Source organism: Prionailurus bengalensis, unplaced genomic scaffold (assembly GCF_016509475.1).
Source record: "Prionailurus bengalensis isolate Pbe53 unplaced genomic scaffold, Fcat_Pben_1.1_paternal_pri Un_scaffold_55, whole genome shotgun sequence".
Taxonomy (NCBI): Eukaryota; Metazoa; Chordata; class Mammalia; order Carnivora; family Felidae; genus Prionailurus; species Prionailurus bengalensis.
The window spans coordinates 216,782-244,422 of NW_025091157.1; the positions used below are offsets into that span (position 1 = coordinate 216,782).

Genomic DNA, 27,641 nt, shown 5'->3' on the forward strand with positions numbered 1-27,641 from the left:
GGGTGAAGATATTTGATGCACACAATTTTGAGGTGAAGAATCTGGATTGGGAAGAAGAGGTAGCTCTAGCCAACTTAACCTTCCTAACAATATAGTCAAGTATGGGTCTGAAAGGAACTTCAGAAGACTTCCGTAAGTTGAAATCTCTATGGACGAAGAAATTACTCAAAAGGAAACAAAGGCAAACCAGTGATCATCCAGCCCTTGTGATAAATGTCGTGTTATAAGGAAAAGCGAGACAAAGTATGCTGGTCAGCATCCTAAGGGTAAGGGTGCTCCCTAAGACTCAATAAGAAAAACACACTCAAAGTAACACCGAAAAGAGTCCAAATAAAATGTACACGATTAGCTGTCTACAAAGGTACTCCATGTCAAGTAATGATTTTTTATATGAAATTTATCGACAAATTGGTTTCCATACAACACCCAGTGCTCATCCCAAAAGGTGCCCTCCTCAATATCCATCACCCACCCTCTCCTCCCTCCCACCCCCCATCAACCCTCAGTTTGTTCTCAGTTTTTAACAGTCTCTTATGCTTTGGCTCTCTCGCACTCTAACCTCTTTTTTTTTCCTTCCCCTCCCCCATGGGTTCCTGTTAAGTTTCTCGGGATCCACATAAGAGTGAAACCATATGGTATCTGTCTTTATGAGCCAGCAATAGCACTGCTAGGAAAGTAATGATTTTTGAGTGCGCGGTTGAGATGCTGTCTGTGAGCACCTAGATGGAAGAGCGAAAAGTACACGTGGCCTAGGTAAAAGGGCCAAAGCTGGAAATGTGAATTAGCGAATCTGGTTTTGAAGCCTTAAGAGCAATTCAAAACACAGATAGCAAGGGGCAAGGACTTAATGTCAGGGGTTGCCGTCCTTCAGAAATAAGGTGGGGCTAGAAGCGCAGAGTGAGGGTATGATCATTTTTCTCAGCTGCTGCTGAGAAGTGAAGCAGGATAAAGACTTTAATAAAGTTTTTTTTGAAAAAAGGTCCTTTATGACCCTCAAATTTTCTTAGTGGAAGTTAGATTTTAGTGTAAAAGAAGGAATAAGTGAAGAAAACTTGAATCTGTGGATGAGATGATTCACTAAAGAATGTTCGAGTCCACTGCAAGGGGAGAAGCAGTGTTATAGATGGAGAAAGTTTCAAACTTAAGCAAATGGTTAATAGAAAAGGAGAAATTAAAATCTTTCTTCCTTATGCAGCCGGTGCTGGGATTTACAGATTTGTAGCACTTTACCAACTGCAAAGCTCTGGGGCCAGCTTTTCTGATATGCTGTTACCACAAAGCCTTAATCTCTTCACCAGAGTACGTGCTAAAGCAGCCTAACGTAAACAGTATGGGCATGAAATGATTGAGGAAATTTGGTTTAGTAAGACTCCATTATTTCCATATCAGTGGCTTTCCCTTGCCTCTGATGGTCATGTAAAGCATCTACTACTCATTCTAGGCGGTGCTATTTGTATTTTACTCCGTGAGCATTGTCCACTGAGGGTATAGAGAGGATGTTAGTTGCAAGTAGTATAAGAGGAAAAATAAGTACTGTTTGCTAGTGGCATTGGCGAAAGTTGTGTGAAGTACTGAGGAGAGACTCTGGGCCTCATCCTCCCCATTTGCTGCCACTTGTGGTGATATGAAGAATAACTTCAGTATAGTTTGTATACGGGGCCACTTGTATTGGCATGCCACCTGCCTAAACGATCTCATTGTATTGGAACGCAAAATACAGCAACAGTAATCATGCTAAATGCATACACTTAGAGCTGACTATGTGCCACGTCCCCTTCTAAGTTGTTCATGTATTATTTCCTAAATTTATATTACCAAGATCCCAGTTAGGTAGATACTATTATTATTTATTTTGAGATTATTTTTTTAAGGTTCCTTATTTTGAGAGAGAGACAAAGAGAGAGAGAGAGAGACAGATTGTGGGGAAGGGAAGGTAGGGAGAGTGAGAAAGAGAGAGAGAGACAGAGAGAGAGAGAGACAGAATTCCAAGCAGGCTCCTTGCTGTCCACGTAGAGCCCGATGTGGGGCTTAATCACGTGAGCCTGAGATCATGTCCTGAGCAGAAATCAAAAGCAACACACTGAACCGACTGAGCCACTCAGGTGCCCCAGTAGGTGCTGTCATTACCTTCATTTTACAGATGCAAAGACTGAGACATGGAAGTATTAGGGAGTGTGCTCAAGGTCATAGAGCTCATAACCAGCAGAATTGGGAATTCAGACCCAGGCTTTCTGGCTCCTACTAGGATATTGCTTGTCAAACTCTTCCATGAAATATCTCGTTGTCACTGAAAATAGCATGTTCAGTTTCATAATCACGAGAATAGGAATGTCATTCACCTATGTGAATGTTGAAAATCATAGTTGATGTAGTGCTTGGAATATGAAAACAGAAATGTTTACCATAAGGTAATTTCCTATATTTCCTCCATTTGACCAGTAGATACATTTGTATGTTTATCTGATCATATATAATTTATAAACATTAACAACGTTATGTTTTTGTAAGAGAGTAAGTTTGTTTAACTATTCTGGAAGAGTATTGAAACATTTTCGGCTTTGTAGGCCACAGTCTCTGTTGTAGCAGCTGAACTCTTTTGTTATGACCTAAAAGTAGCCATCAATCAGTGTGTAGGGGAGAGTGTGGCTGGGTCCAATAAGATTTCAGTTACAGGGGCACTTGGGTGGCTTTGTTGGTTGAGCGTCCTGACTCTTAATTTCTGCTCAGGTCATGATCCCAAACTCCACATCATGAGACCGGTCATGAGACCGAGACCCACATCAGGCTTCACCCTGAGCTTGGAGCCTGCTTATGAGTTTCTCTGTCTCTCTCTATGACTCCCTTCCCCATTTGGGCGTTCTCTCTCTCTGTCTCTCTGTGCCCCACCAAGTAAAAAAATAATAATAATAATAATAACATTTGGTTACAAAAACAGGTGATGGTGTTTTACTAGATTGTCAGTAGTTAAAATTATTTTTTTTCTTTATTCTAGTTGCAAGAGGCAAAGGATCGAGAGGCAAAGGACATAAGATATGCGGAGAAGACGTAAGATCATATGCAAAAGTATAATTTAAACCTCACAGAAAATACCTTATTTATACAGCAGATAAGCAGTGTAGTACGAGAAATATACTTGTTATGCCAGTATATTATTGTTAAGCTGGATACAAATTCCAGCTTTGAGCTATTTTGAAAGGCAAAATTGGGGATATTATCTCTCTATTTTGCACCTTATCCACAAAACACGAGAAAAATGGCACAATTCCCAAATCTTCCTCTTGATACAATTTTAAGAATTTCTGTAAGACCCTCATTTGTTCAGATATTATATGGTATTGTTTTACACTTATGTGTGAGAATAATTATCTTAAGGTCTGCATTTTAGGCTAGAAGTGCAAAATGCCAGGGCAGAAGAAACCATCAAACAACAAGCGGCCCACATTCACAATCTTCCGAGCAACTTGTTAAAGACAAGTTTGGTAAGTTGGTCGCTTAATGTCTGTCCTACTGAAAAGGAATCTGTATTTCACTAGGAGTAGTACATAAGAATGTTTTGGATCACATGGAAAGGCTCACTTATCCAAATATTTGGTTGATATTGTTGCTATTTGCTACTAGCGATGGAATTTTCCTATAGAGATGAAATTGATTGAACTCATAATGATGTTTATAGTGAGATTTTCATAAAAACATTGTGAGAGTCTAAAAAAGCAACATTTTATATATACCACAGTGAGCATTTGGTTTAGTCCACCTTTTGGCTACTGTTAATAATGCTGCTGTGAACGTTGGCGTACGGATGTGTGAGAGTCCCTGTTAATATTTTTCAGCATGTTTCAAACTTCCGCACGCTTTGAGTGATCATGTCATCTTGAAATCTGACTTTCTCTTGTAGTCTCAACCCTTCAGTGAGAGTTTGAGAAGGGGTTATTTTAATGATGATTTGTTGTAATTTGTAATTACAAGTGTGCAATTTATTCTCTTCATCAAGAATGACTAGCAGGTCGTTATGCAAACGTCCTTCTCAAGGGAATGGACTTTTCTCTTTGTTGGATTTTGTAAAGGAAAAGAAACGCCAGTGAAAAAGGAGAAATGGCTGCTCTGTCAGGGTCTTACCTAGTAACATAGTGCTCCTACCATTGAAAGTTCAGAAACTCATTTTCTTTTTTCACTCACTTGAGTTAATCAGCCTTTCAGAGATTTCACAATTCAATCTCAGAAAAGACTAATGTGCCATTCAGGATTCTCATTTATTCATATGTCGTGAAACCCCAACTGTTTTCCAAGCAGAACAGTGAATGTCATCCCACTCTCACCCTCCTTTGTAGGATTCTCATTGTACATCCTAAGTGGGACCAATGAGGTAGATACACTGACCAACTCGTTTCTGTCAGTCGCAAAAGCTATATAATATACATGCAAGTTTCATTAGACAGCTATACCCGTCAGGGGAATTAGAACATTCTGTTGACTGGTCCTTTTTGTGGCTGAAGAGACATTGAAAATTATTTTCTTTTCTGGACGTCTTATAAATGAGTCACATAGTAACAGGGAACTTTTCATGTGAGTAACATGACTCTCTGTTGATCAGTCTTCTATGAATGAGAGTGCTAGGCGTTGTCCTGCTACTGTGTCCTACAGAAATCTTTAAGGTCTCAAAAACTAAAATTTGTAAGGATATCCGAAACTGATGAAGCTTATTAAAGAATAACGAGGGATTTTCTGTGTATCCCTATAGAAAGGAATTAAGGTTATGGCATGAAATTGTCTGCCACTTTAAGGTGTTCCCTATGAAACAAAAACTTAGATAGCTTTCAGCCAACTCAGTCCATTGCTCTGACCTTCTCTAGAAGGTCCTTATCTCCTGAATCCCCAACCAGAGGCTTCCTGGGTTGAGAAATTTTTTGGTGGGGCGGGGGGCGTTACTCTTTTTGTTGTATCTTTAGTTATATATATTTTTTAATTTGCATCCCAATTAGTTAGCATTTAGTGAAGCAATGATTTCAGGAGTAGATTCCTTAATGCCCCTTGCCCATTTAGCACATCCCCCCTCCCACAACCCCTCCAGCAACCCTCAGTTTTTTCTCCATATTTATGAGTCTCCTGTGTTTGTCCTCCTCCCTGTTTTTATATTATTTTTGTTTCCCTTCCCTTTTGTTCATCTGTTTTGTCTCTTAAAGTCCTCATACGAGAGCAGTTATATGATTTTTGTCTTTCTCCTACTAATTTCACTTAGCATAATACGCTCCAGTTCCATACACGTAGTTACAAATGGCAAGATTCCTTTTTTTTTGATTGCTGAGTAATACTCCATGGAATATATATATATATATATATATATATATATATATATATATATCTCACATCTTCTTTTTTTATTTTTTTAACGTTTTACTCATTTTTGAGACAGGGAAGACAGAGCGTGAACAGGGGAGGGTCAGAGAGAGGGAGACACAGAATCTGAAACAGGCTCAAGGCTCCCTCCCAGCTGTCAGCACAGAGCCCAATGCGGGGCTCGAACCCACGAACCGTGAGATCGTGACCTGAGCCCAAGTCAGAAGCTTAACTGACTGAGCCACCCAGGAACCCCAAACATCTCCCTTTTAACGTGATTATTATCCATTTCTGTATCGTCTTTAAAGAACTAATCCATTCTTTTGCCCGTTTTTATATTGGATTGTCTTTTCATTATTGGAAGAGTTATTTAAATGTCCTACATGCAAATCCCTTAGTAGATATGGGATTTTCAGGTATTTTCCCCTGTTTAGTCACTTGCCTTTCACTTTCTTGATGGTGATATTTGAAGCATAGTACTTTTTAATTTTGATGAAGTAAACTTAATCTGCTTTTGTCTTTTGGTGTCATGTCTAAGAAATCATTGTCAAATCCAGTCATAAACATATACACATAAGCTTTTTTCTAAGAGTTTTATCATTTTAGCTCTTAGATTTTAAGTTAATTTTGTATATATGCTATGGGGTAGAGGTCTGATTTTATTGCTTTGCATGTGGATATCCATTTGCCCCAGTACCGTTTGTTACAAAGGCTAGTCTTATTCCATTTAATTGTCTGTCACCCTTGTGGAAAATCAGTTCACTATAATGTGAGAATTTATGTTTAGATTCTCAATGTTAATACATTGATCTATATGTCTGTCCTTATGCCAGTACCATAACAAATTTTATGAAAACTTTTTCCTAGTTATCTTGCAAATTACCAGTCACTTATGTAATAATAAAAAGTCAATGCAGTAGAACTAAACTTTGCTCCTATAGAGATTTTTGTTTCTTGAAGGACCCTTTTGCCAGCCTTTGCCTTGCTGACCCCATGACTCGATGTGAAGTCAGGCTCAAAAAGATAAAATGCTCTTTCTTTAGTGTGTTCAGACTTCTATTTATTTATTTGTTTAATTTATTTATTTATATTTATATATTTTTTAGAGCGGGCACAAGCAGGACGAGGGGGTGTGTAGGGAGAGAAAGAGAGAGAGAGAGAGAGAGAGAGAGAGAGAGAGAGACACGAGAGAATTTTAGCAGGCTTCACACTTAGTGTGGAGGCTGACAGGGGTCTTGATCCCATGACCTGGGATCATGACCTGAGAGGTTGAGGCAAACTTTTAGTGTCTCAGTCAGTGCTGCCCACTTTCATTTCCATCAAATCTTGGCCATAGGATCTTTTGACTCAGTCTACTAACATTTACTTCATTATATTTTATTATCTCATTATAATGCATAGACTCATCCATAGTTTTCACCATCTAGGAAGGAAAAGATTAACTCTAGGCTATTCCTCTTTCCTGTTAAGCAATCTTGCTAACCCATCATCTTGCAATTCACAATGGGATCCTCTTCTGACCTGGTTCTTGTGTGTAACACTGGTGTTAATCCTGTGCTTGGCACAGATCATACTTTCTTGGAAAACACAGCAGCCTGTTTCCCTTCTTTCACTTGAATAGAAAGATATGCTTAGCTATATGTTTTAGCTCAGCGTATAATTAATGGAATAAACATTATATCATTAAAACAATACAGCTGTACAAATTGCGGTAGTATTAAGTTGATTTATCAGAGACAAATACTAGATTGGTAATTTGAATGACAACAAACTTTTGAAGCCAACTTGTATGATATGGAGAAGCATTGTGGGACAACACAAAGATGAAGTGATCTTACCTTCCCACACAAACAAGGTTGAAGTAAGGTAAAGGAGAATGTGGAGTTAATTTAAGTAGTGCTAAAGGACAATACATTTGTTTTGCTACTGAAAAGATGAAAAATGATTCCATGACATTCTCTTTATTTCCTCACTGAGGAAAGGAGAATGAAGATTGAGTATTCAATGGATTAAAAAATACTCAAAGCTTCCTATTTCCTTTCATTGAAATCAGACCAAAGGCCCAATTTTGGTTATCAAATTGACTCTTTCTAGTTTTTCAACTATTGTGCTTCAAATTGTAGGTCTCTGTGCTTCTACCTTAACCTGAGGGGACATTCTAAAGAGGCATTCCTGTCTACTTGTAAGAATTGTTGGAATTGAAGGGAATCTTAGAAAAAGATCTTAGAGACAGGAAGAAGGCAGAGGAGTAGGAGGACTCTAGGCTTGCCTCATCCCACGAATACAACTAGATAACAATCAGCTCACCCTAAAAACCCCAGAAATCGACCTGAAGACTGACAGAACAAACTCCACAACAAAAGGGAGAGAAGAGGCCACATCAAAGAAGGTCCTTGATGCAGAAATGTCGTCTAGAAGAGAAACAGATCCTGGGTTCTGCAGAGGGGAGGGAGTCGAGGTTGTGGGTAAGGGTGAGAGAGAGAAATGCACAGGGGAACGCACAAAGAGAACATTTCCCCATAGCCACTGGCTTGGAAAACAAGAGGGCCTGCATTTCGTGAGTTCTTGCAACCAGTAGTGTGTAAAGTCTGGAGTTTTCAAGGGCATCCGATTTAGCTGGTTTAGAGCCCTGAGGTACTCCACTGCTCATGGACAGAGGGCAGGCAAACAACGTGGGAGCATATAGCGTGGGTACAGTGGTCTGAAGAGTGCCTGGGGCACACAGTGGGGAGATTAGTTGCTCTTCTCAGAGCATGTCCCTCAGGGGCAAAGTTCAGAGAGACCTGTCTGTAGGAACAAAGCCGCTGGCTGGCACCAACTCCTTCTCCTGCCCCTCACCACAAACATAAAGCCACCTGCAGGAAGCAGTGCATTGCTAACACTGGTTACCTAACTTGCTTACACCAAACACCACCCCCTTGCACTCTGGTGGAACTACCTTTCTCAATCACTCTTGCTTGAGTCCCAGCACAGCAGACCCCTCCCCCAGAAGACCAGGACAAATGCCTGCCCACACCACATCTCCCAACCAGAGAGCTTCCCTTGGCCTCAGTTCCAGTAGAGGTGGTGACAGGTCTCATTTCATAAGCAGACCAGAGCACACCTAGTTAAAACCCGCTACATTCAGGCCAGGGACCAAACACTCACCAGACCAGGCAAGGAGAGCCTCTGCAGACGACTGGCCTAAAGGATAGCATAGCCAGAACACAAGAGCAGAACACATGCAGCACACACTGGTGACACTGCCTGAAGTGCTAGACCCTGGGCATTACACGACGTCTTTTTCCTAAGTCCATTACTTTCGGGAGCAGGTGACATAACTGGCTTCTCTAACACACAGAAGCTGGCAGATACTTAGACAAAAGGAAAAGACAGAAGCATTTATCCCAAATGAAAGGACAGGATAAGGCCGTGGCCAGAGACCTAAATGGGACAGATGTAAATAACACGCCTAATGGAGAATTTAAAACCATGATCATAAGGATATTCACTGGACTTGAGAAAAGAATGGAAGACATCCGAGAGACCCTTACCACAGACATAAAAGAGTTGAAGAATCAGAGATGAAGAGTGCAGTAAAAATTAACAGCAAGCTGGAAGAAGCAGAGGAACAAATTAATGACCTAGAAGACAGAGTAATGGAAAGCAGTGAAGCTGAAGAAGACAAAGAAGAATTATCCAATGCAAGAATAGACTTAAGGCACTCGGTGACTCCGTCAAATGTAAGAACATTCATATGATAGGAGTCCCAGAAGAAGAAGACAGAGAGAAGGGGACAGATAACTGATTTGAAGACACAATAACTGAAAAATTCCATAATGTGGAGAAGAAAACAGACATCCAGATCCAGGAGGCACAGAGAACTTCCATCAAAATCAACACCCAAGACATATTGTAATTAAATTTGCAAAATATACTGCTAACATCTTTTTTTTTAGTGTTTTGTTTTTGCTTTTGTTTTTTTTTTTTTTTATTTCCGTGACAAAACGCAGACACAAGCAGGGGAGTGGCAGAGAGAGAGACAGAGTGAGAGAGAGAGAGAGAGAGAGAGAGAGAGAATCCCAGGCACTCTCTGTGCTGTCAGCGCAGAGCCCACTGGAGGGCTTAAACGCACGAACTGCAAGGTCACCACTTGAGCTAAGATCAAGTCATGCTTCACAGACTGAGCCACGAAGGCGCCCCACTGCTACAAATCTTAAAAGCAGCAAAATAAGACATTCACTTCCAAGGGAAAACCCACAAGGCTAGCAGGAGATTTTTCAACAGAAACTTTGCAAGGCAGAAGGAAATGGCATGATATATTCAAAGTGCTGAATGAGAAGAATCTGCAGCCAAATATACTCTATCCAGTAAGGCTATCATTCATAATAGAAGGAGAGATAAAGAATTTCTCAAACAAAAATGGAAGGAGTTTGTGACCACTAAATCAGCCTGTAAGAAATATTATCGGGGACTCTGAGTGGAAAGGAGAGATCAAAAGTGACAGTATAAAGGCAGGAAATGTAAAAGCAGTAAAAAAATGTATGTTTCTGTAAAAAAAAAAAATCTTCAAGGAATGCCCCAAAAAAGGATGTACAATATAATAGCTTATCAAAACATGGGGAGGAGAAAAAAAATGAGCTCTAACTTAAGTGACCATCAACTTAATATAGACTGCTACACGCAGAAGAGGTGATATACAAATTAATGCTTATCATATACCAAAACCCACTAATAACCATGCAAAGAATAAAGAGAAAGAAATCCAAATATATCATGAAAGCAAATTAGAAAGACATCAAAGGGAGAAAAAGAATAAAGGATTTGAGAAAATCTCCAGAAACAACCACAAAACAAGTAGTAAAATGACAATAAATACATACCTGTCAATAATTACTTTGGATATAAATGGAATAAACACTCCAACCAAAAGACCTAGGGTGACAGGATGGATTAAAAAACAAGACCCATCTGTATGCTGCCTGTAAAAGCCTCATTTTAGACATAAAGGCACCTGCAGATTGAAAGTGAGGGGATGCTTGCACTGTTGGTGGTAATGCAAACTGGTGCAGCCCCTCTGGAAAACAGTGCGTACGTTCCTCAAAACAATTGAAAATCAAACTACCCTACGACCCCTCAATAGCACTACTGGGAATTTATGCAAAGGATACAGGAGTGCTGATTCATAGGGGCACATGTACTCCAGTGTCTATAGCAGTGCTTTCAACAATAGCCAAATTCTGGAAAAAGCCTAAATGCCCATCAACTGATAAATGGATAAAGAGATGTGGTTTATATATACACTGAAATACTACCTGGCAAGGAGAAAGAGTGAAATCGTGCTATCTCTTGCAATATGGATGGAACTAGAAGGTATTATGCTACATGAAATAAGTCACCGAAAGACAGATATCATATGTTTTTGCTCCTATGTGGAACTTGAGAAATGTAACAGAAGACGGTGGGGGAAGGGAAGGGGAAAAATAGTTACAAACAGAGAAGGAGAGGGGCAAACCTTAGGAGACTCTCGAATGTAGAGAACAAATAGAGGGTTGATGGGGGGCGGTGGGTAAGAAGGGAAAGTGGGTGGTGGGCATTGAGGAGGGCACTTTTTGGGATGAGCCCTGGGTGTTGTCTATAAGTGATGAACCACGGGAATCTACTCCCAAAACCAAGAGCACACTATACACACTGTATATTAGCCAAGTTGACAATAAATTCTATTAAAAAAAATGAAAGCGAGGGGATGGAGAAAAATTTATCACGTTAAAAGAAAAAATAGTGATACTTTTGTTAGACAAAAGAGTCCTTAAAACAAAGACTGTGGGGCACCTGGGTGCCTCAGTCATTTGAGCGACTGACTAGGTCTTGGCTCAGGTCATGATCTTATGCTGGTGGCTTTGAGCCCCATGTTGGGTTCCAGGCTGACAGCATGGAGGCTGCTTGAAATTTTCTCTCCCCCTTTCTATGTCCCTCCCCAACTCTGTCTCCCTCGAAATAAATAAACCAAAAACAAAGACTGTAGCAAGAGCCAAAGAATGCTACTGTACCATAATAAAGGGTACAATCCAATAGGAAGATCTAACAATTGTAAATATTTATGCACCCACCATGAGAGCACTCAAGTACATAAAACAATAACCAACATAAAGGAACTAATTGATAATAAGACAGTAATAGGGTACTTTAACACCCCATTTACATCAACATATCTTAACAAAAAAATCACCAAAAAATACATCTTAACAGAAAATCACCAAAGAAACAATGGCTTTGAGCCATACGAGAAAGACAGATATCATATGTGTTCACTCTTATGTGGATCCTGAGAAACTTAACAGGAATCCATGGGGGAGGGGAAGGAAAAAAAAAGATGTTAGTGTGGAAGAGAGCCAAAGCATAAGACACTCTTAAAAACTGAGAACAAACTGAGGGCTGATGGGGGTGGGAGGGAGTGGAGGGTGGGTGATGGGTATTGAGGAGGGCACCTGTTGAGATGAGCACTGAGTGTTGTATGGAAACCAATTTGACAATAAATTTCATATATTTAATAAAAAAAAAAAAAGAAACAATGGCTTTGAATGACAGAGTGGACCAGATTGGATTTAAGAGATTTTTTTCAGAACGTTCCATCTTAAAACAGAATACACGTTGTTTTCAACTATACATGGACTATTCTCAAGAATGGATAAAAAAAAAAGGCCTTAATTATTAAAAACAATACATGCAGGTTAAATAACGTGGTACTACACTGCAATGGGTTAAGCAAGAGATACAAGAAGAAACTTAAAAAAAATACGTGTATACAAATGGAAATGAAAAAAAAAACAAAAAAAAACAATGGTCTGAAACCTTTGAGATCCTGCAAAAGTGGTCCTAAGAGGGAAGTACATAGCAATATAAGCCTACTTCAAGGGGCAAGAAAAATTTCAAACAACCTAACCTTACACCTAAAGGAGCTAGAAAAAGAACAACAAATGAAGCCTGAAGCCAACAGAAGAAAGCAAGTAATAATGATGAGAGCAGGGGGCCCTTGGGTGGCTTAACTGGTTAAGTGTCTGACTCTCGATTTTGGCTCAGGTCATGATCTCACAGTTGCGAGATCGAGCCCCATGTTAGGCTCTCTGCTGGCAGCATGGAACCTGTCTGGGATTCTCTCTTTCCTTCTCTCTCTCACTCTCTCTCTCTGCCCATCCCCCACTCATGTGTGGTCTTTCTCAAAATAAAATTAAAAAAAGAAATTAAAGCAGAAATGAATGATAGACAAACAAAAAACAGATAATACTAGAACAAATCAATGAAACCTAGAGCTGGTTCTTTGTAAAAATTAATAAAACTGATAAGTTGTTAGCCAGAGTAATCAACAAGAAAATAGAAAAAAACAAAATAAATGAAACCACAAATATGAGACTAGAAATAAGAACCAACACCACAGAAATACAAACATTTATGAGAGAATATTGTGGAAAAATGTATGCCAACAAGTTGGACAACTTAGAAGAATTGAATAAATTCCTGGAAATATATAACTTACCAAAGTAAAACAAGAAGAAATAGAAACTTTGAAAAAAAATCAATAACCAGCAAGGAAACTGAATCAGGAATCAAAAAACTCTCAACAAACACAAGTCTAGGACCAGATGAATTCAGACGTAAATTTTAACATGTAAAGAAGAGCTAATACAAAAAAAAAAAAAAATTTAACCTGTCCTTTTCAAATTGTTCCAGAAAAACATAAAAGGAAGGGAAACTTCCAAATTTATTCTATGCCAGCTTTACCGTGATACCAAAACCAGATAAAGACACCACAGAGAGAATTACAGGCCAGCATCTCTGATGAACATGCAAAAATCTTCAACAAAATAAGCAAACTGATTCCAACAATACATTAAAAAATCATTCACCAGGGGCAGAGGCAGCTGGGTGGCTTAGTGAGGTAAGCATCCAATTTCAGCTCAGGTTATGATCTCATGGTCCGTCGGTTTGAGCCCAGTGTCAGGCTCTGTTGACAGCTTGGACCCTGGAGCCTATTTCAGATTCTGTATTTCCCTCTCTCTCTGTCCCTCCCCTGCTTGTGCTCCTTCTCCAAAATAAATAAACATTAAAAAAATCATTCTATCATTCACTGTAACCAAATGGGATTTATCCCTGGTTTGCAGGGGTGGTTCAATATTTGCAAATCAATGAATGTGATACCTCCTATTAATTTTCAAAAAAGCATAAAGTCATATCATTGCAATAGATGCAGAAAAAGAATTTGACAAACTATAACATCCATTCATGATATAAACTTCAACAAAGTAGGCTTAGAGGAACCATACCTCAACATAATAAAGGCCATATATGGAAAATGAGCAGTTAATATGATCCTAGCTGGGGAAAAACTGAGAGAAAAACTTCTTAGATCTTGCTTCTAGTTATCTGCTTCTTCTCATTAGCACCATTGGTTGTTAATAAATTAATCTTAACATTTATTACATCCTACTTTAATGGAGACCAATTTCTCCTATACAAGTTTATGTATCTTATCTCTTTTTTTTAATCCACATTTCAATTTATCGTTTTTGTTTTTTTCTTAACACACTCCCCAAAGGTTAGATTTCTTTTGTTCACAAATCTGTTAGGAAAAGTGTGGCCAGGACAGCTAGTCTCTGCCCCGCTCAGCTTCAGGTGGGGCAACTGAAAGGTTTGGGGTTGGATCCATTTGAAGATTTGTTCACTAACGTCTGGTGGTTGGTGCTGGCTGTTGTCTGGGACTTCAGTTCAGGAGGCAGCAGAAACACTTAAACTGACACACCTAGACTCTCTTTGTGGCCTAGGCTTCCTCACTAGACGGGGAGCTAGATTCCAAGTTAGCAGCCTGAGATACAGAGCAAGGCAGAATCGCGTTTTGTCACCTAGACTTGGAATACACACAGGATCATAGTCACATATTCTGTTCATTAGGAGCAAGTCACTAAGGTTGTTCCATGGTCTTTTTTTTTAGTGGAATTAATATTTAAAACCTATGGACACCTTTAAAAAGCAGTATACTTTACCCACTGGCCACAAATGTTTGTATTCCTCCCACCTGAAAAATACATTCACTCCCCTCCCCCTCCAATACCTCCTGCAAGTCTCAGTTATCATGGCATCAGGTTCAGGGCTTGAGTCCAAGATCTGACCATCTTAATCGGGTGCAGTGGGGATAAGCTGCCTGGGTTATGGTATCTCAAATATAGCCTCTTCAGTGCAAGGGTTCTCAATGTGAGGACTTGAGAATGAAAGAGACAGTGATTTACCACTCACAAATGCAACATTCTAGTCAACTGCTGAGGACTCACCCATTCAGAAAAAGAAGATGGGAAGCACCCTAGTCCACAAGAGTTTTGAAATATAGCCTGATGCATGTTGTCAGTTCTTAAGATAGGACTTAGTCCTAACCACGGGAATACTTTCTCCATGTCTCTTCCCTTTCTTTACTCTTTGAGCTCTTGGTTCCTTCCTTTTCATAAGGAATGACCTGTATTTGCAGCTGTTTTTTCATCCTGCTTCCTCCCTGTGGGACTTGTAAGACCCAAAGGCCTCTTTTCATTTTGCACTATTTGGTCTCTTTTAGTCCAAGGTAGCAAATAGTATGTTTGCTACTATAAATCTCTTACCTTTTTTAGTTTTCTGTAAATATTACTGGATTTCATGCCGTGTTTTAGCAAAGCGACCCTCCCAAGTCCTTTTGAGATAAGCTTTTCGCTTCAGGTTTCCTGTGAAGCTCTTATAGGACAATGCCTTTAAAATTCGTCTACTCTTGGGGCTCCTGTCTGGCTCAGTTGGTAGAGCATGTGACACTTGATCTCTGGGTGCTGAGTTTAAGCCCCATGTCGGGTATGGAACCCACTTAAAAAAAAATCTTATACTCTTAAGATCCTTAAAGAAATTGGAGGCATACCTTAAATCTTTCTGTTTTCCTGGTAGCACCCTGGAGTTTCTCTTAACCCAAAAAGCCATTTCTTTATTTTAGCATTATTTGACAGTTCAACATGTAGAGAGGCTGTAAATGAGAAACAGATACTTGAACCCAGTAAGTCCTGGTTCCTTTCAGTTGCATAGTCTTTCTTTAGTTTCTCTTTCCTATCCGTTTTACTTTCAGGTATTTTGTAGCATGACTTCCCTTTCCTCCAGTGTCATTTTCTTCACTTGCTTAGAAACCCTTGCTGTCAGCCTCTTCACAGGCCATCAGGTTTCCACTAAGAGTCTTGTGGAGGCCCTTTTTGGGTCTCATTCTTACGCTTTTCTACATCTTTCCAGGTTCCACCTACCTCCTGGTTCAAAGGAAGTTTAGTTTTAGGTTTTTTTGAATAGCAGCACACCATTTTTAGTATCAGTATCTGTGGTAGCAATTTACTGCTGCATTATAGGCTACCTCAACACCTGGAAGTTCAAAACAGCATTTATCTTGTTCACCAATCTTTAGGCACAGCAGAGTAGGGCAACTCATTTCTTCTTCTTTTGGCATCAGCTGGCATAACTGGAAGCTGGAGACTAGAATCATCTAAAGGCTTGTTCATGCACGTGTTTGGCTGTTGAGGCTGGCCTTTGGCTAGGACGTTGGCTAGTCTCAGCTGGAGTATCTACATGAAGACTCACTAGGTAGCCTGGGATTCCTCGCCACGTGGTGGCTGCGTTCTAAGGGTGAGCTTCCCTAGAGAAAGAAAGTCAGATGGGAGCTGTATCACATTTTCTAAGCTGGCCTTAAAAATCACAGCAGTTCTGCATATTCTGTTCACTAGAAACCAGTTACTGAAGCCAGCATATATTTAAGGGCAGGGATTTTCACAGAAGTATCAACGAATTTATAAAACCACCACATCCACTCACCTTGTCTTACCAATCATATAGAATGGATGGAAGTCGTTCCCAACTCAGCATCACTGAAACTCCAGCCAGTTTTGTTGTTGTGGTTGTTTTTGTTTAGTATGATCTCTTATTTTCTAGAAAGTAACAAAGGATTACAAGATAACAGTATTGAATTAAATTTTTTTTTAGCCTCAAAAAAGTATGTGGATCATCCAATTAAAGTTTTATACTGGGAGATGTGATTTCTTAACACATCCCAGAGAACCATTTCTCCTGGGAATGCAGTTCAAATTAGCATAAAACATTTGCAGTTCAGAAACAGGCCGTGGCATTAGAAGCCTTACTTATAGATTCATGAATTAGAGTCTTATTTCCAGAGTCTTATCTTGGGACGTATTTTTTGACTTGGGCATACATAAGTCAATACGATATTGCTAAAACTTCTTTAAAAGTTATGGAGTGTTAAGATGGGGGAAGGGCTAAGAGACTTTCTCCTAAGAGGGGACTTATTTTATGAAAGAAAGATATGAAAAAATCATAGAAAAAATAAAAGTATAGAATCAAGTGCAAATGTTGTGTACTAAAGAGAATGATAGCAAAGATCTATTTCAGTAACACCTGATGTCTTTAACGTGTCTCTTGATTTTCTGACTTGTTTAAGGTTCCACATTCTAAGACAGGTAACATTTTATTGCAAATGAGTTTATTTAAAAATTTGAGTGCCTGGCTGGCTCAGTTACTCTTGATCTTGAGATTGTGAGCCTCACACTGGGTGTAGAGATTACTTAAAATCTGAAAAAAAAATGTTCATAGTAGTTTTGAGTTAGACTCTTTTCATTCCCTTCCAAACTATAGTGCTTTATTCATGCAGGCTGATGTCCTTACAACAGAACTGGAAACTACATCTTCAAAATATCTACACCTGGATGCAAAAAATCAAGTTCTTCAAGAGTCATTATCAATGAAAGCTTTCAAAGAAGAATGTGAAAAACTAGAGAGCAACAACAAGAAGTTACAGCAAGAAGTAGTAAAATTGAAACAATTTATGGAAATGAATATGGTACAACGCAGTCAAGTGGAGCAGTATAAACAGGAGATTGAAGAAAGAGCACGACTGGACATAGTAGAAAAATTACACGAAGTCAACCTGTTTTTACAGGTTAATTGATTGATCTGTAATGTGCTTTAACTCATTTTACTGGAAATTACATTTTGGATAGATGTATTGTAGGGGTTTCCTCTACTTGCTTTATGGTAGTTTGTAGATTTCTGGAGGCATTTGTTCCACCCTTTAAAGATTTCAGTTTTCATCATTATTCCTACTAAATCGAGAGGATAAGAAAAAATGATGATTTAAACAACTAGTCTCACTATGAAGAGGAAAAGAAAAATTATGATTTCAAAATTGCACTGTACTTGGATTATTCTTAAGTTTATTGTTGACCTTTAAAATTTTCTCATTGATTCTATTATTTGAATTATCAGATTGCGTGAATACTAATACAGGAATGTTTGAACTTTAATTTTATAAATCATGTTTAATTCAGTTGACATTGATGATAGATATTGTACACTTGAGCTTTTTTTCATTTAAAATTTCTCTCTGAAACATTGACTCAGAACTAAAGGAAACAGGTATAATTAATTATTCAGATTATACCTATTTTGAAACTATCGTGTTAATTTTTTTTTCATTAGGCACAAGCAGCAGCTCGACAAAACTTGGACCAGTTAAGAGAAAATAACCATGCTTCAATGAGAAATCAAATGGAACTTAGAATTAAAGATCTGGAATCTCAGGTCTCTACAATGAAGACTTCTCCAGATTCTACTAAAACAGAGTTGGAAACCTACAGGCAACTCTACCTAGAAGAATTAAAACTTACAACGTCCTTGAGAAACAAGCTGAACAGGTAAGTCAAAACAGAATCATAGACAAGAAATTTAGCTCATTAATTTGCCTCTAAAGCATAATTTCTGTGGAGCCAAGATCATGAGATGAGTAGGAAGTGAAAGCCAACTAGATCGTGTTATTTTGGAAAATGAGGTTTCTAAGTGAACTTACCTTTGAAATGTTAGTCCAGGACAGTTTGCATCCCTCTTCTTTTTTTTCAGTTTTACAGGACCTCTTCCCCCCCCCCACCCCCGCACCCCCCCCCCGTATATTTTCCATTGATCAGATCTGCTAGTCTTTAAGTGCATTGTTCGAAGCTTTCTCATTTAGAAGCGTATTATTATAAAATTGCTTGTCAGAATTACCCTAAATAGAAATGTCGGTGAGTTTCTTTTTGGAAGATTACATCTTTAACCTAAAAGGCCAAGTACTACTACTACTCATCCTGGCAGCTTGGTACATTTATTCTCTTGATTGTGACCTTTGGTATGATTACTAGAGTGGGCCTTGAGAAAAACTATCCTTTATGCTTTTTTCTACTTTACATAAAGGCATCCAGGTGAAATACAGAAAGACTCACACAGGGCTGAAGGGTAGTATAATTCCCAAAGTGGCTAAAAGAGCACCATGGTGGGAGGGAGGCATGTGGAAGACTGAAGACAGAAAGGGCAGATTCTGCCTCCAGTGCCTTGGTAACTGTTATGAGCTAATTGCCTCGGTAGCTGTTTTAGTTCTTTCTGATCACACGTCTGTCATCTACTATCTCCCCTAGAGATTGTTGGTCTCAATGATTCCTCAGTGTCAAATGCTCAGTTTCTTTGAGATAATGAGTGAAATGTACAAGAGTGGTGAAAGCAAACGCTTGAAAATGTCTTTGAGGGATGGTTTAGTTTTACATCTGTAAACAGGTTTACTAAATATAAGTATGTATATATAATGGCATCCTAAAGGATCCTGTCAGTACAGCCATTCCAGAAGACAGCAAGTATTATTTGTTAACCCATGTACATCACTGATAGCCACTTCTCTCCCTTCCCTAACTTGAATTGTTAGTTAGGAATGCCCCTGGAAACACAAGTATTTCTTTAGAACAATTTTAAAAGTATAATTTTAGATACTAGGTGTGCTCCGTCACATGTTCAGTGTTAAAACACTGTTCAATGGCAAATGCTATTTACTATTATGGAAACCTAAAAAAAAAATGTATGTCATTTAGGAATGATTTAGGGAAAAAGAAAATGTATTTGTGTTTTTTAATCTTCACAGGGCTAAGGAGAGACTGTCAGAGAGCAATACAAATTTTCTTGTGGAGAGACAGCAGCACCAAACTTTACTCAGGACCCTTACTATGAGCCCAGGCCTGGAACCACCTTATTGTGGACATTTTGAAAATAATTTAGTGCTCAATGGAAACCTTACTCCAAGAGGAAACTTAGTGATTCCTACCTTAAACCCACGGCCGTCATATGACGACAGGGAGGCTTCCTTGTGGAAGGTTAGTTATATTATCTGTTTAGTTTGGGTTTCAGATATCTGATGTTGTTCTTTTAATTTGGCAAAATTCTGAGTTGTTTAAGTAACTAGCACATACGAGATAAAAGTCAGCATTATATGTGCTAAGAAAGAACTGAGGTAAATTTTATATATATATATATAATATATATAATATATTCATATAATATTAATATAATTTTAATATAATAAAATATAATATATTATAATATATAATATATAATATTTAATATAATATTAACATTAATATATAATGTTAATTATATAATATTAATATATTAATATATTATATATATATATATATATATATATATATATATATTAGTCCCTTGATCTCTCATTTCTAAGAGATACTTATTTTTATTTTGTTTCAGTGAGAGAATGAGTGAGTGCATGCCGGGGAGGGGCAAAAGGAGAGGGAGAAAGAGAATCCCAAGCAGGTTTCATGCTCAGCACAGAGCCGAATGTGGGGCTCAGTCTCAAAACCATGAGATCATGACCTGAGTCAAAATCAAGATTTGGACACTAAAAACAACTGAGCCACCCAGGTGTGCCACAAGAGACACCTAGCATTAACTGTATTCAGTAAATATAACTAAACTTACCCATTTTAAATTTCTTGAAAAGCTTTCATTTAAATTTGATTTTAGAAAGTAAATGTTATTGCCTGGTAACCACGGGTACACTTAGATGCTTAGACTTATTTTCAGTTGGCAGTGGTTCATTAACATTTGAAAGTTTTGCTATAATCCAGTCTGTCCGCCCCTGTATGTCAGTGAATGATCATCCTCCAAACCCTTAACGACATATGAATGTTTACTATTTAAAAGAATCCATGAGGGTGCCTGGGTGGCTCAGTCAGTTCAGCGTCTAACTCTTGATCTCAGCTCAGGTTTTGATCTCAGGGTCATGAGTTCAAGTCCTGCATTGGGCTCTATGCTAAGCATGGAGGCTACTCTAAAAAAAAAGAAAAAAAAAGAATCCATGGTAAGTCCTTTTTATGAATTAAATCAACTTGTAACACTAAAAAGGTTAATTTCTCTTTTAAGTTAAAAGTGGTGCTATTTTCTTACATGAGAATACATCTTTAATTGCTTTCTTATTTATGTCACTCTTTTTTCTTTTTCCTTTTTTTTGACTTATACCACCTTTGTTTCCATTTTTATAAAATATCTTGATGAGTGATTGTAGAGCATTTTACAAATAGCTAAATCAAGCAAATATTTGAATTTTTAAAATGAAGCTTTTATTTCTTCAAATGAGTTCTTTGCCCCTTTGTCTTTTCTTTTTCTGGAACCCCTTGAATGCAAGTATTATTACACTGAATGTTGTCGCACAAGTCCCTTAACCTAGCCTCATTTTTAAAATTCTTTTTTCTTTTTGTTTTTTCACTTGAATGATTTCTACTACCCTGTCTTGCAAATTGTTGATCTGTTCTTCTGCATCTTCTTATCTGCTGTTGATTCCCTCTAGTGTATTTGTCATTTCTGTTATTGTATCCTTCAGCTCTGGTTGGTTCTTTTTTATATTTTCTATCTCCTTCTGATGTTATCACTGGATCCATTCTTTCTTCTCCCGAGTTCACTGAGCATCTTTATGACCGTTACCTTGAACTCTTTATGAGGTACATTACTTATCTCTGTTTCACTTAGTTTTTTTTTTTCTTAGGTTTTGTCATGTTCTTTCATTTGGAATGTACTCCTCTGTGTCCTCAGTTTGTCTGGCTTTCTATGTTTGTTCCTAAAATGGTTCCTTTCAACTTTTTCTCTCTTTCGAGCGAGCGATGCTTTTGAACAATGTACATTAATTATGAAGTCAAGGAAGAAGAGAATGTTTCTGTAAGTGCTGTCTAGTCATTTTTCTCGGTGGAGCTGTGACAGGTGACACTGGGTAGGCAGCAAGTAACCCTGCTCTTCTCTTTCTAAATTCAGAACACAGGAGACAGGGAGTTGGAGAGAAACTTAGTAGCTTTATTACTAATAAACACTAACAAACTGGAGGATATGATTTAGGTTATGTTAGCCACTTTGGGATTCCTCCCAAATTGGGCACTTCCCCACACAGTTGTAAATTGAGGAAACAGATGCTTGACCCCCACCCCGGGGGCTGGGTGCTTACCACAGAGCTGAGAGCAGACCCAAATTCATGTTACTGTGGGCAGGCACATCTTTTCAAAGAGGAGATCCAGAAACACAGAAGCATTGCTTAGCTCCTTCTCCCAAATTCACCTGTTAGGTAAGTCTCCCTTCCCCTCGGGAGGGAGACAGAGATAAGTCCACATGTGAGAAGTGAAGGTTCACCTATAATTTCCGACTGGATTTAAATTATAAATAAAGTGAAGTGTGTCTTTTGTACATACAACGAATGATGAGAGGTTAGACAGAAGCATGCTAGAAGGGAAAGAGAAATCTGTGTTGGGTTTTAAATTTTGCTATAAATAACCACACCATGGGTTCACTCATTTGTTGATTGATTTTGATAAAACAAATTTTCTTTGGAAGGAATAAATAATGCTTTCAGGAAGAATTTCCTCAGTTTCAGCTTGCTTGCTTCACCTAAAGATCTTCTCTTTCAAGTTCTCTGTCCTGTGGCTTAAAAAAGTTGTGCTTGGGGTGCCTGGGTGCCTCAGTCGGTTAAACGGCCGACTTTGGCTCAGGTCATGATCTTGCGGTGCGTGAGTTTGAGCCCCGCATCGGGCTCGGTGCTGACAGCTCAGAGCCTGGAGCCTGTTTCAGATTCTGTGTCTCCCTCTCTCTGACCCTCCCCCGTTCATGCTCTTTCTCTGTCTCAAAAATAAATAAACATTAAAAAAAATTTAAAAAAAAAATTAAAAAAGTTGTGCTTAAAAATTGACGGCTACTAAAAGGAGTTAACATAATTTCTGTTCCTTTATTTTCATTCATGACTTTAAAATTTGTAATTTAGAGAGCTACTATTGTGTGCCTCATACCTAAGCATTACTGAGCCACATGGCAAAGTTTTATGTATTCATTTTCTCTGAATTATACTTAAAATACACGTATTTTTCCTGACTATGAGGAAGTAACTGGCATAGAACTGTAGGCTTGGTAAGACCACAAGTGTATTCCTGGTCTGCATCTAGTTGGTTTCATGATCTCAGGCAAGGTACACTCTCTCTGAGCCCTTTTTGTCTATTACGCAAAATTCGGGATTTTGACTAAATTAGTGACATTTATATCTTCAAAATAATTTTTTTTCAAACAATAGAACGTAGTTTTTTTTTTTTTGCATTAAACTGTATTGTGTAAAACAGAGAGAAGTAGAGCTGTCTAACTAAAGGAGAGATGGAGACTACGCCTGTGACTTCCTTGTCCCTCAATCCTGCAGTGTCCCCAACCGAACCTTAGATTTCTATGGGCCATATTTGTATGTTAACAGTTAATGGGAAAATCCTTCTAATTAAAAATCCTTTAAAAATGTTCTTTGAATTAAAATTTGCTGAGATATAGTTATTCTGTGTATAATTTTCTCACCCTCTTATATTTCTGATCAATGGAAAGGCATACACAAAAGTACACATGTGTTCTTATTCATGGACTTGAAAGCTATTTTCACTATCGAAACACAGTTTTTACCTAGATATAAACATAAAGGTCACAGAGGTAAATATTTAGGAAAAGAGCTTTTGGGGAAAAGATGCAACATTACCTTGGTAGCTCCTTAAGTCACGTCATATAAAAAACGTGGTTTATATCTTATATCGTATTTATTAATGGTAATATAAAATTGTTTGAATACAGCCTTCCCCCATCATCTGGTATTGAGTAATTAGTTTTATAAGTCTGGTATAGTCATGTTGTCCCATTCATTTTATAAGGCCTGAATATAATGCTATTGTCAAAAAAGTGTTATGGTTCCTCAAAAACTTAAAAATAGATATTCATTAATTCCACTGCTGCGTATTTACCCAAAGAAAATGAAAACACTAATTTGAAAAGCTGTATGCATCCCTATGTTTATGGAAATATTGTTTGCGATAACCAAAATAGGGAAGCAAACTAAGTGTCCATGGAGAGATGAACGGATAAAGACAATGTGTAATATGTATACAATGAAATATAGCTCAGCTATCAAAAAGAATGAGATCTTGCCATTTGTGACAACATTGATAGACGTAGAGGGTATTATGCGAGGTGAAATAAATCGCAGAAAGACAAATAAATAACATCTGATTTCACTTACATGTGGAATATAAAAAAAACAAAACAAGTGAACAAACAGAATCATAACTACAGAGGACAAATTGGTGGTTGCTAGAGGTGCGGTGGGTAGAGAGGTATGGGCAAAATAGATGAAGGGGAGTAAGAGGTACAAATTCCAGTTGTAAAGTAAATAAGTCACAGGAATGAAGAATACAGCATATGGAATGTCGTCAATAATATTGTATTAATGTTGTATGGTGACAGAGGGTAACTACATGTACGGTAGCAAGCATAGCATAGTGTATCCCATTGTCCAATCTGAATTTGTATACTGAAAAACTAGTGTAACATTGTATGCCAACTATACTTCAATTAAAAAAAAGGTATTAGGGAAAACAGTCTCTGAAAATATTGGGAAGCATGTCAGCCAAAACATTTGTCCTCACACCTAAATTTGTAAAGACATTGGAATCCTTATCACCACAGTGTTGATTATGTCCTGTACACTACTTTGGAGCTCGTTTGGGGCATTCAGGGAGAGGCTACCTTGTCTAAGAAAGATCTAAATAAGTACATTCTAGACAGGAACAGTTGTAATATACAGTTGACCTTTGACCAACATGGTTTTGAACTGTGTGGGTCTACTTTACTTACACATGGATTATTTTTGGATACTCTACAGTACTCTAAGTGTATTTCCTCTTCCTTCCGTTTTTCTCAATGTCATTTTTTGCCCTAGCTTATTCTACTGTACAAAACATGTATGAATCGACTGTTTATTTTACCGGTAAGGCTTACGGTCAAGAGTAGACTATTAGTAATTAAGTTTTGGGGGGATGAAAAATTATATACAGGTTTTTGACTGTACCCCACCCCTGCGTTATTCATGGGTCACCTGTAGTTGGAAATATTCATACACATTTCATAAGTGGATAACCATAACTTTAATAAGTCAAGTGTTTCAAAACTTGGTCCTAATTTGGAGAAAGGAAACAAAGTTACAATTGAAAATTGTATATTGTTTTCCTTATCGCTAATGGAGAAAGTTATAAATCAGAAGCTAAGTTTGGAAACTGTTGGAACCCCCTATTTTTCCTTTCTTCAAAGAGATTTTCTGAAATCTTTGTGTGGATATGAAAGGAAATAAGTGTTTTAGTCATAATACAGATGGCAAAACATTTTTACTCAATTTTTGCCAGTAGAATTTCCACATGACAGTAAGACAGTCCCACTCTCTTCATTTTATATGTATTTAAGAGTCAGTCCTGAAAAATTAACAGCAAAAAGCATTCCTTCAAATTTTGTTTTTCTACAAGTGAAAAAATGGAAAGCCCACTTTAAGGAACAACTTATTAAGGTAAAAAACTGATTAAACTTTCATAAATGGCAGTATTTCTAATCATTTCCAGGTAATAATTCAGCATACAATATGATTCTTGTTTAAACTTTTTTGTCCCAGTAAGATCCAACATCACGTTTCAGAGATTATACATGTTCAATAGATCAATATTAATTGTGCTTTTTATCAGACTCACATAAATAGCATAATATATATATATAATGTACACATATTATATATTAATATAATACACTAAATATATTATATATATAACATACACATATTATATATACGTATACACACACACGTATATATGTATATATATGTATACATATATATGTGTGTGTGTGTGTGTGTGCGCGTGTATGTATGTATCTGTTCTCCGTTATCTAAAACTAAAATAAAATAGGTAGGAATTTCTTTTATTCATGTGATAGTTTTTCTGTTTAAGCAATCCCTAACTTTGGTTTCATCTCTACAAGTATTATTTCAAGACCACATGTCCTAAGCTATATATAATCCCTACCATGTCTTTTGTTTACCTTACACATTCTAAATATTTGGCTTATTTCAGATGCGGCAGGAGTTGGAGGAAAGAATAACCAGAGCACTAGAAGAAGGTATGTTGCCAAAATGTATGAAGTTAGATATCATTGATTTCTGAAACAAACTATAAATAGTAAATGGCATCCCTTTCCATTGTTTGGATAATAGATACTACATTCACAATTTTTTGTACATCTCTAATAAAAAATGTAAAAGCATGAGCATAATGAAGAACACACTTCTTCCTCATTTAGTCCTCATGTGTCATAGCTCTTTTAAAATCTCCCACAAGTCTAGGGGCAAGCAGGTGGTTCAGTCGGTTGGGCGACTGATTTCAGCTCAGGTGGGTTCAGGCCCCACAGAGGGCTCTGTGCTGAAAGCTCGGAGCCTGGAGCCTGCTTCAGATTCTGTGTCTCCCTCTCTCTGTGCCCCTGCCCGCTTGTGGTTTGCCTCTCTCTCAAAAATAAATTAACGTGAAAGAAGTTTTTTCAATCTCCCTAAGTCTATATATCTGTTATTATTTCTGGCGACAATCTTCCTTCACTGGTGCCATCCCTATGGAACTGTCAACCTGCACAAGTCTCAGAAAAGGTGTGCTTTATCAAATTGTTGTTTCTGCTAGTGATAGAAGACCCAAAATGCCAAAGTCGTCTTAGTAATGCTTGGTTAAGTAATTAGAGGTCATATAGCTGTCATTGACAGGTAATGGGTTTCAATCATCACTCATTGATTTTGTCATTGCTTTTGCCCTTGGGTAAAACTTCAAGTTCCTTAGCATGGAATGAAAACACCCAAATCAGTTTGCTTCTTGCCAGATCATTCAGCCTTGTCTCTCACTCTTTGCCCTACTCTGCTGCTTTGCTCTAGCACCTTGTCAAACTAAACTACCCATAATTGCACGAGTGTTCTTCCTCACTTCTAGCTCTTTGTATGTGCTTCTTCCCTCTACCTAGCATACTTTTTCCTTGTCCTTCAGGTATCAGCTGACATATCACCTTCACCAAAGAACAGACAATATTGACACAAAACTGGGATGTCCCTTCCATATGTTCCAGTAGTGCTGTGTTTTATACCTGTCACTTACATCTGTATACTTGGCTCTGTTTGGAAATGCCTGTTTGATGTTTCCGTTTATAGTTTATGATTGTTCAGGGTGGACTGTGTCCTCATCTTGTAATTTCACCTTGTAATGAAGAAACCAGAAACTCTGACATTTATCCACAATAGCAATTAGTTCAGTGTGCAACCCTGAGCAAAATATATTTAATACTAACCTTGGGTTTCATATTGCAGTTGTACGTAGGTATTTTTCATTTTTCTTAACCCTCATAAAGGCCACAACTTTGTTTTTTTCTTTTTCTTTTCTTTTCTTTTTCTTTTCTTTTCTTTTCTTCTTCTTTTTTTTTTCATCAGTTGTAGTGAAAATTATTTTGGAGAAAGAAGATAATTCTTTCTTTTCCTTTTCAGATGCTACCAAATTTGAATGAGGATCCTGTAGAAATCCTTTAGTATCTACTGATGATTCAATTCTAAATCAAGATCCAGTATGGAAAGCGTCACGAGAATATGTACAGATTTTGAACAGAAATTATATGATTTGAATAATAAATAGAAAAAATTTACTGGATTCTTACCAAACATGTTCATTGTTTCCCAATTGAACACACTACTATGGCAAAGTCTTGATTAAAGGAAAATGTTTTTGTATCATATGTGTGTAATGAAAATCTTTATAATATTTTAAACTATGTTTTTTGGAAACTCATTAACTTTTAAGCACATTTTGTACGTGGAAACCAGCACTAGAGGGTTTTACATACATCAGACTGCTCCACTAACAGCGGTTTGAACAGCACCCAAACAACCAAGTTGTCATTAACACTTCAGTAGTGTTCATGGATGGCTTTTTGTATTTTCCAATTTTTATGACTATATGTGGGCCTAAAGATTTAGACATTATTTAGATGTATTCCTGCTATGGCTATTGCCAATGTTTATACGTATTACAATTTTTTTAGAGTGCCATAGAACCTATCTATAA

General features: G+C 37.7%; 1 protein-coding gene and 1 long non-coding RNA gene across 2 annotated transcripts in view; one reads left to right on the forward strand and one right to left on the reverse strand.

Annotated features, from left to right (window-relative positions):
• Positions 1-27,310, forward strand: part of LOC122478369 (ankyrin repeat domain-containing protein 26-like) — a 50,814-nt gene extending 23,504 nt beyond the window's left edge. Inside the window, exons 12-18 of the mRNA XM_043572008.1 lie at positions 2,993-3,045; positions 3,386-3,479; positions 17,018-17,305; positions 17,845-18,059; positions 19,307-19,535; positions 25,629-25,674; positions 27,068-27,310. Of these exons, the coding sequence (XP_043427943.1) occupies positions 2,993-3,045; positions 3,386-3,479; positions 17,018-17,305; positions 17,845-18,059; positions 19,307-19,535; positions 25,629-25,674; positions 27,068-27,087 (945 nt within the window). The 3' untranslated portion in view covers positions 27,088-27,310. The remainder of the gene's footprint in view (positions 1-2,992; positions 3,046-3,385; positions 3,480-17,017; positions 17,306-17,844; positions 18,060-19,306; positions 19,536-25,628; positions 25,675-27,067) is intronic.
• LOC122478372 lies at positions 14,300-16,858 on the reverse strand. Its single transcript, XR_006295970.1, has 2 exons — positions 16,168-16,858; positions 14,300-15,991 (listed from the first exon to the last, which is right to left on the reverse strand). It is a non-coding gene; the product is annotated as an uncharacterized LOC122478372 (long non-coding RNA).
• Positions 27,311-27,641: the final 331 nt, after the last annotated feature.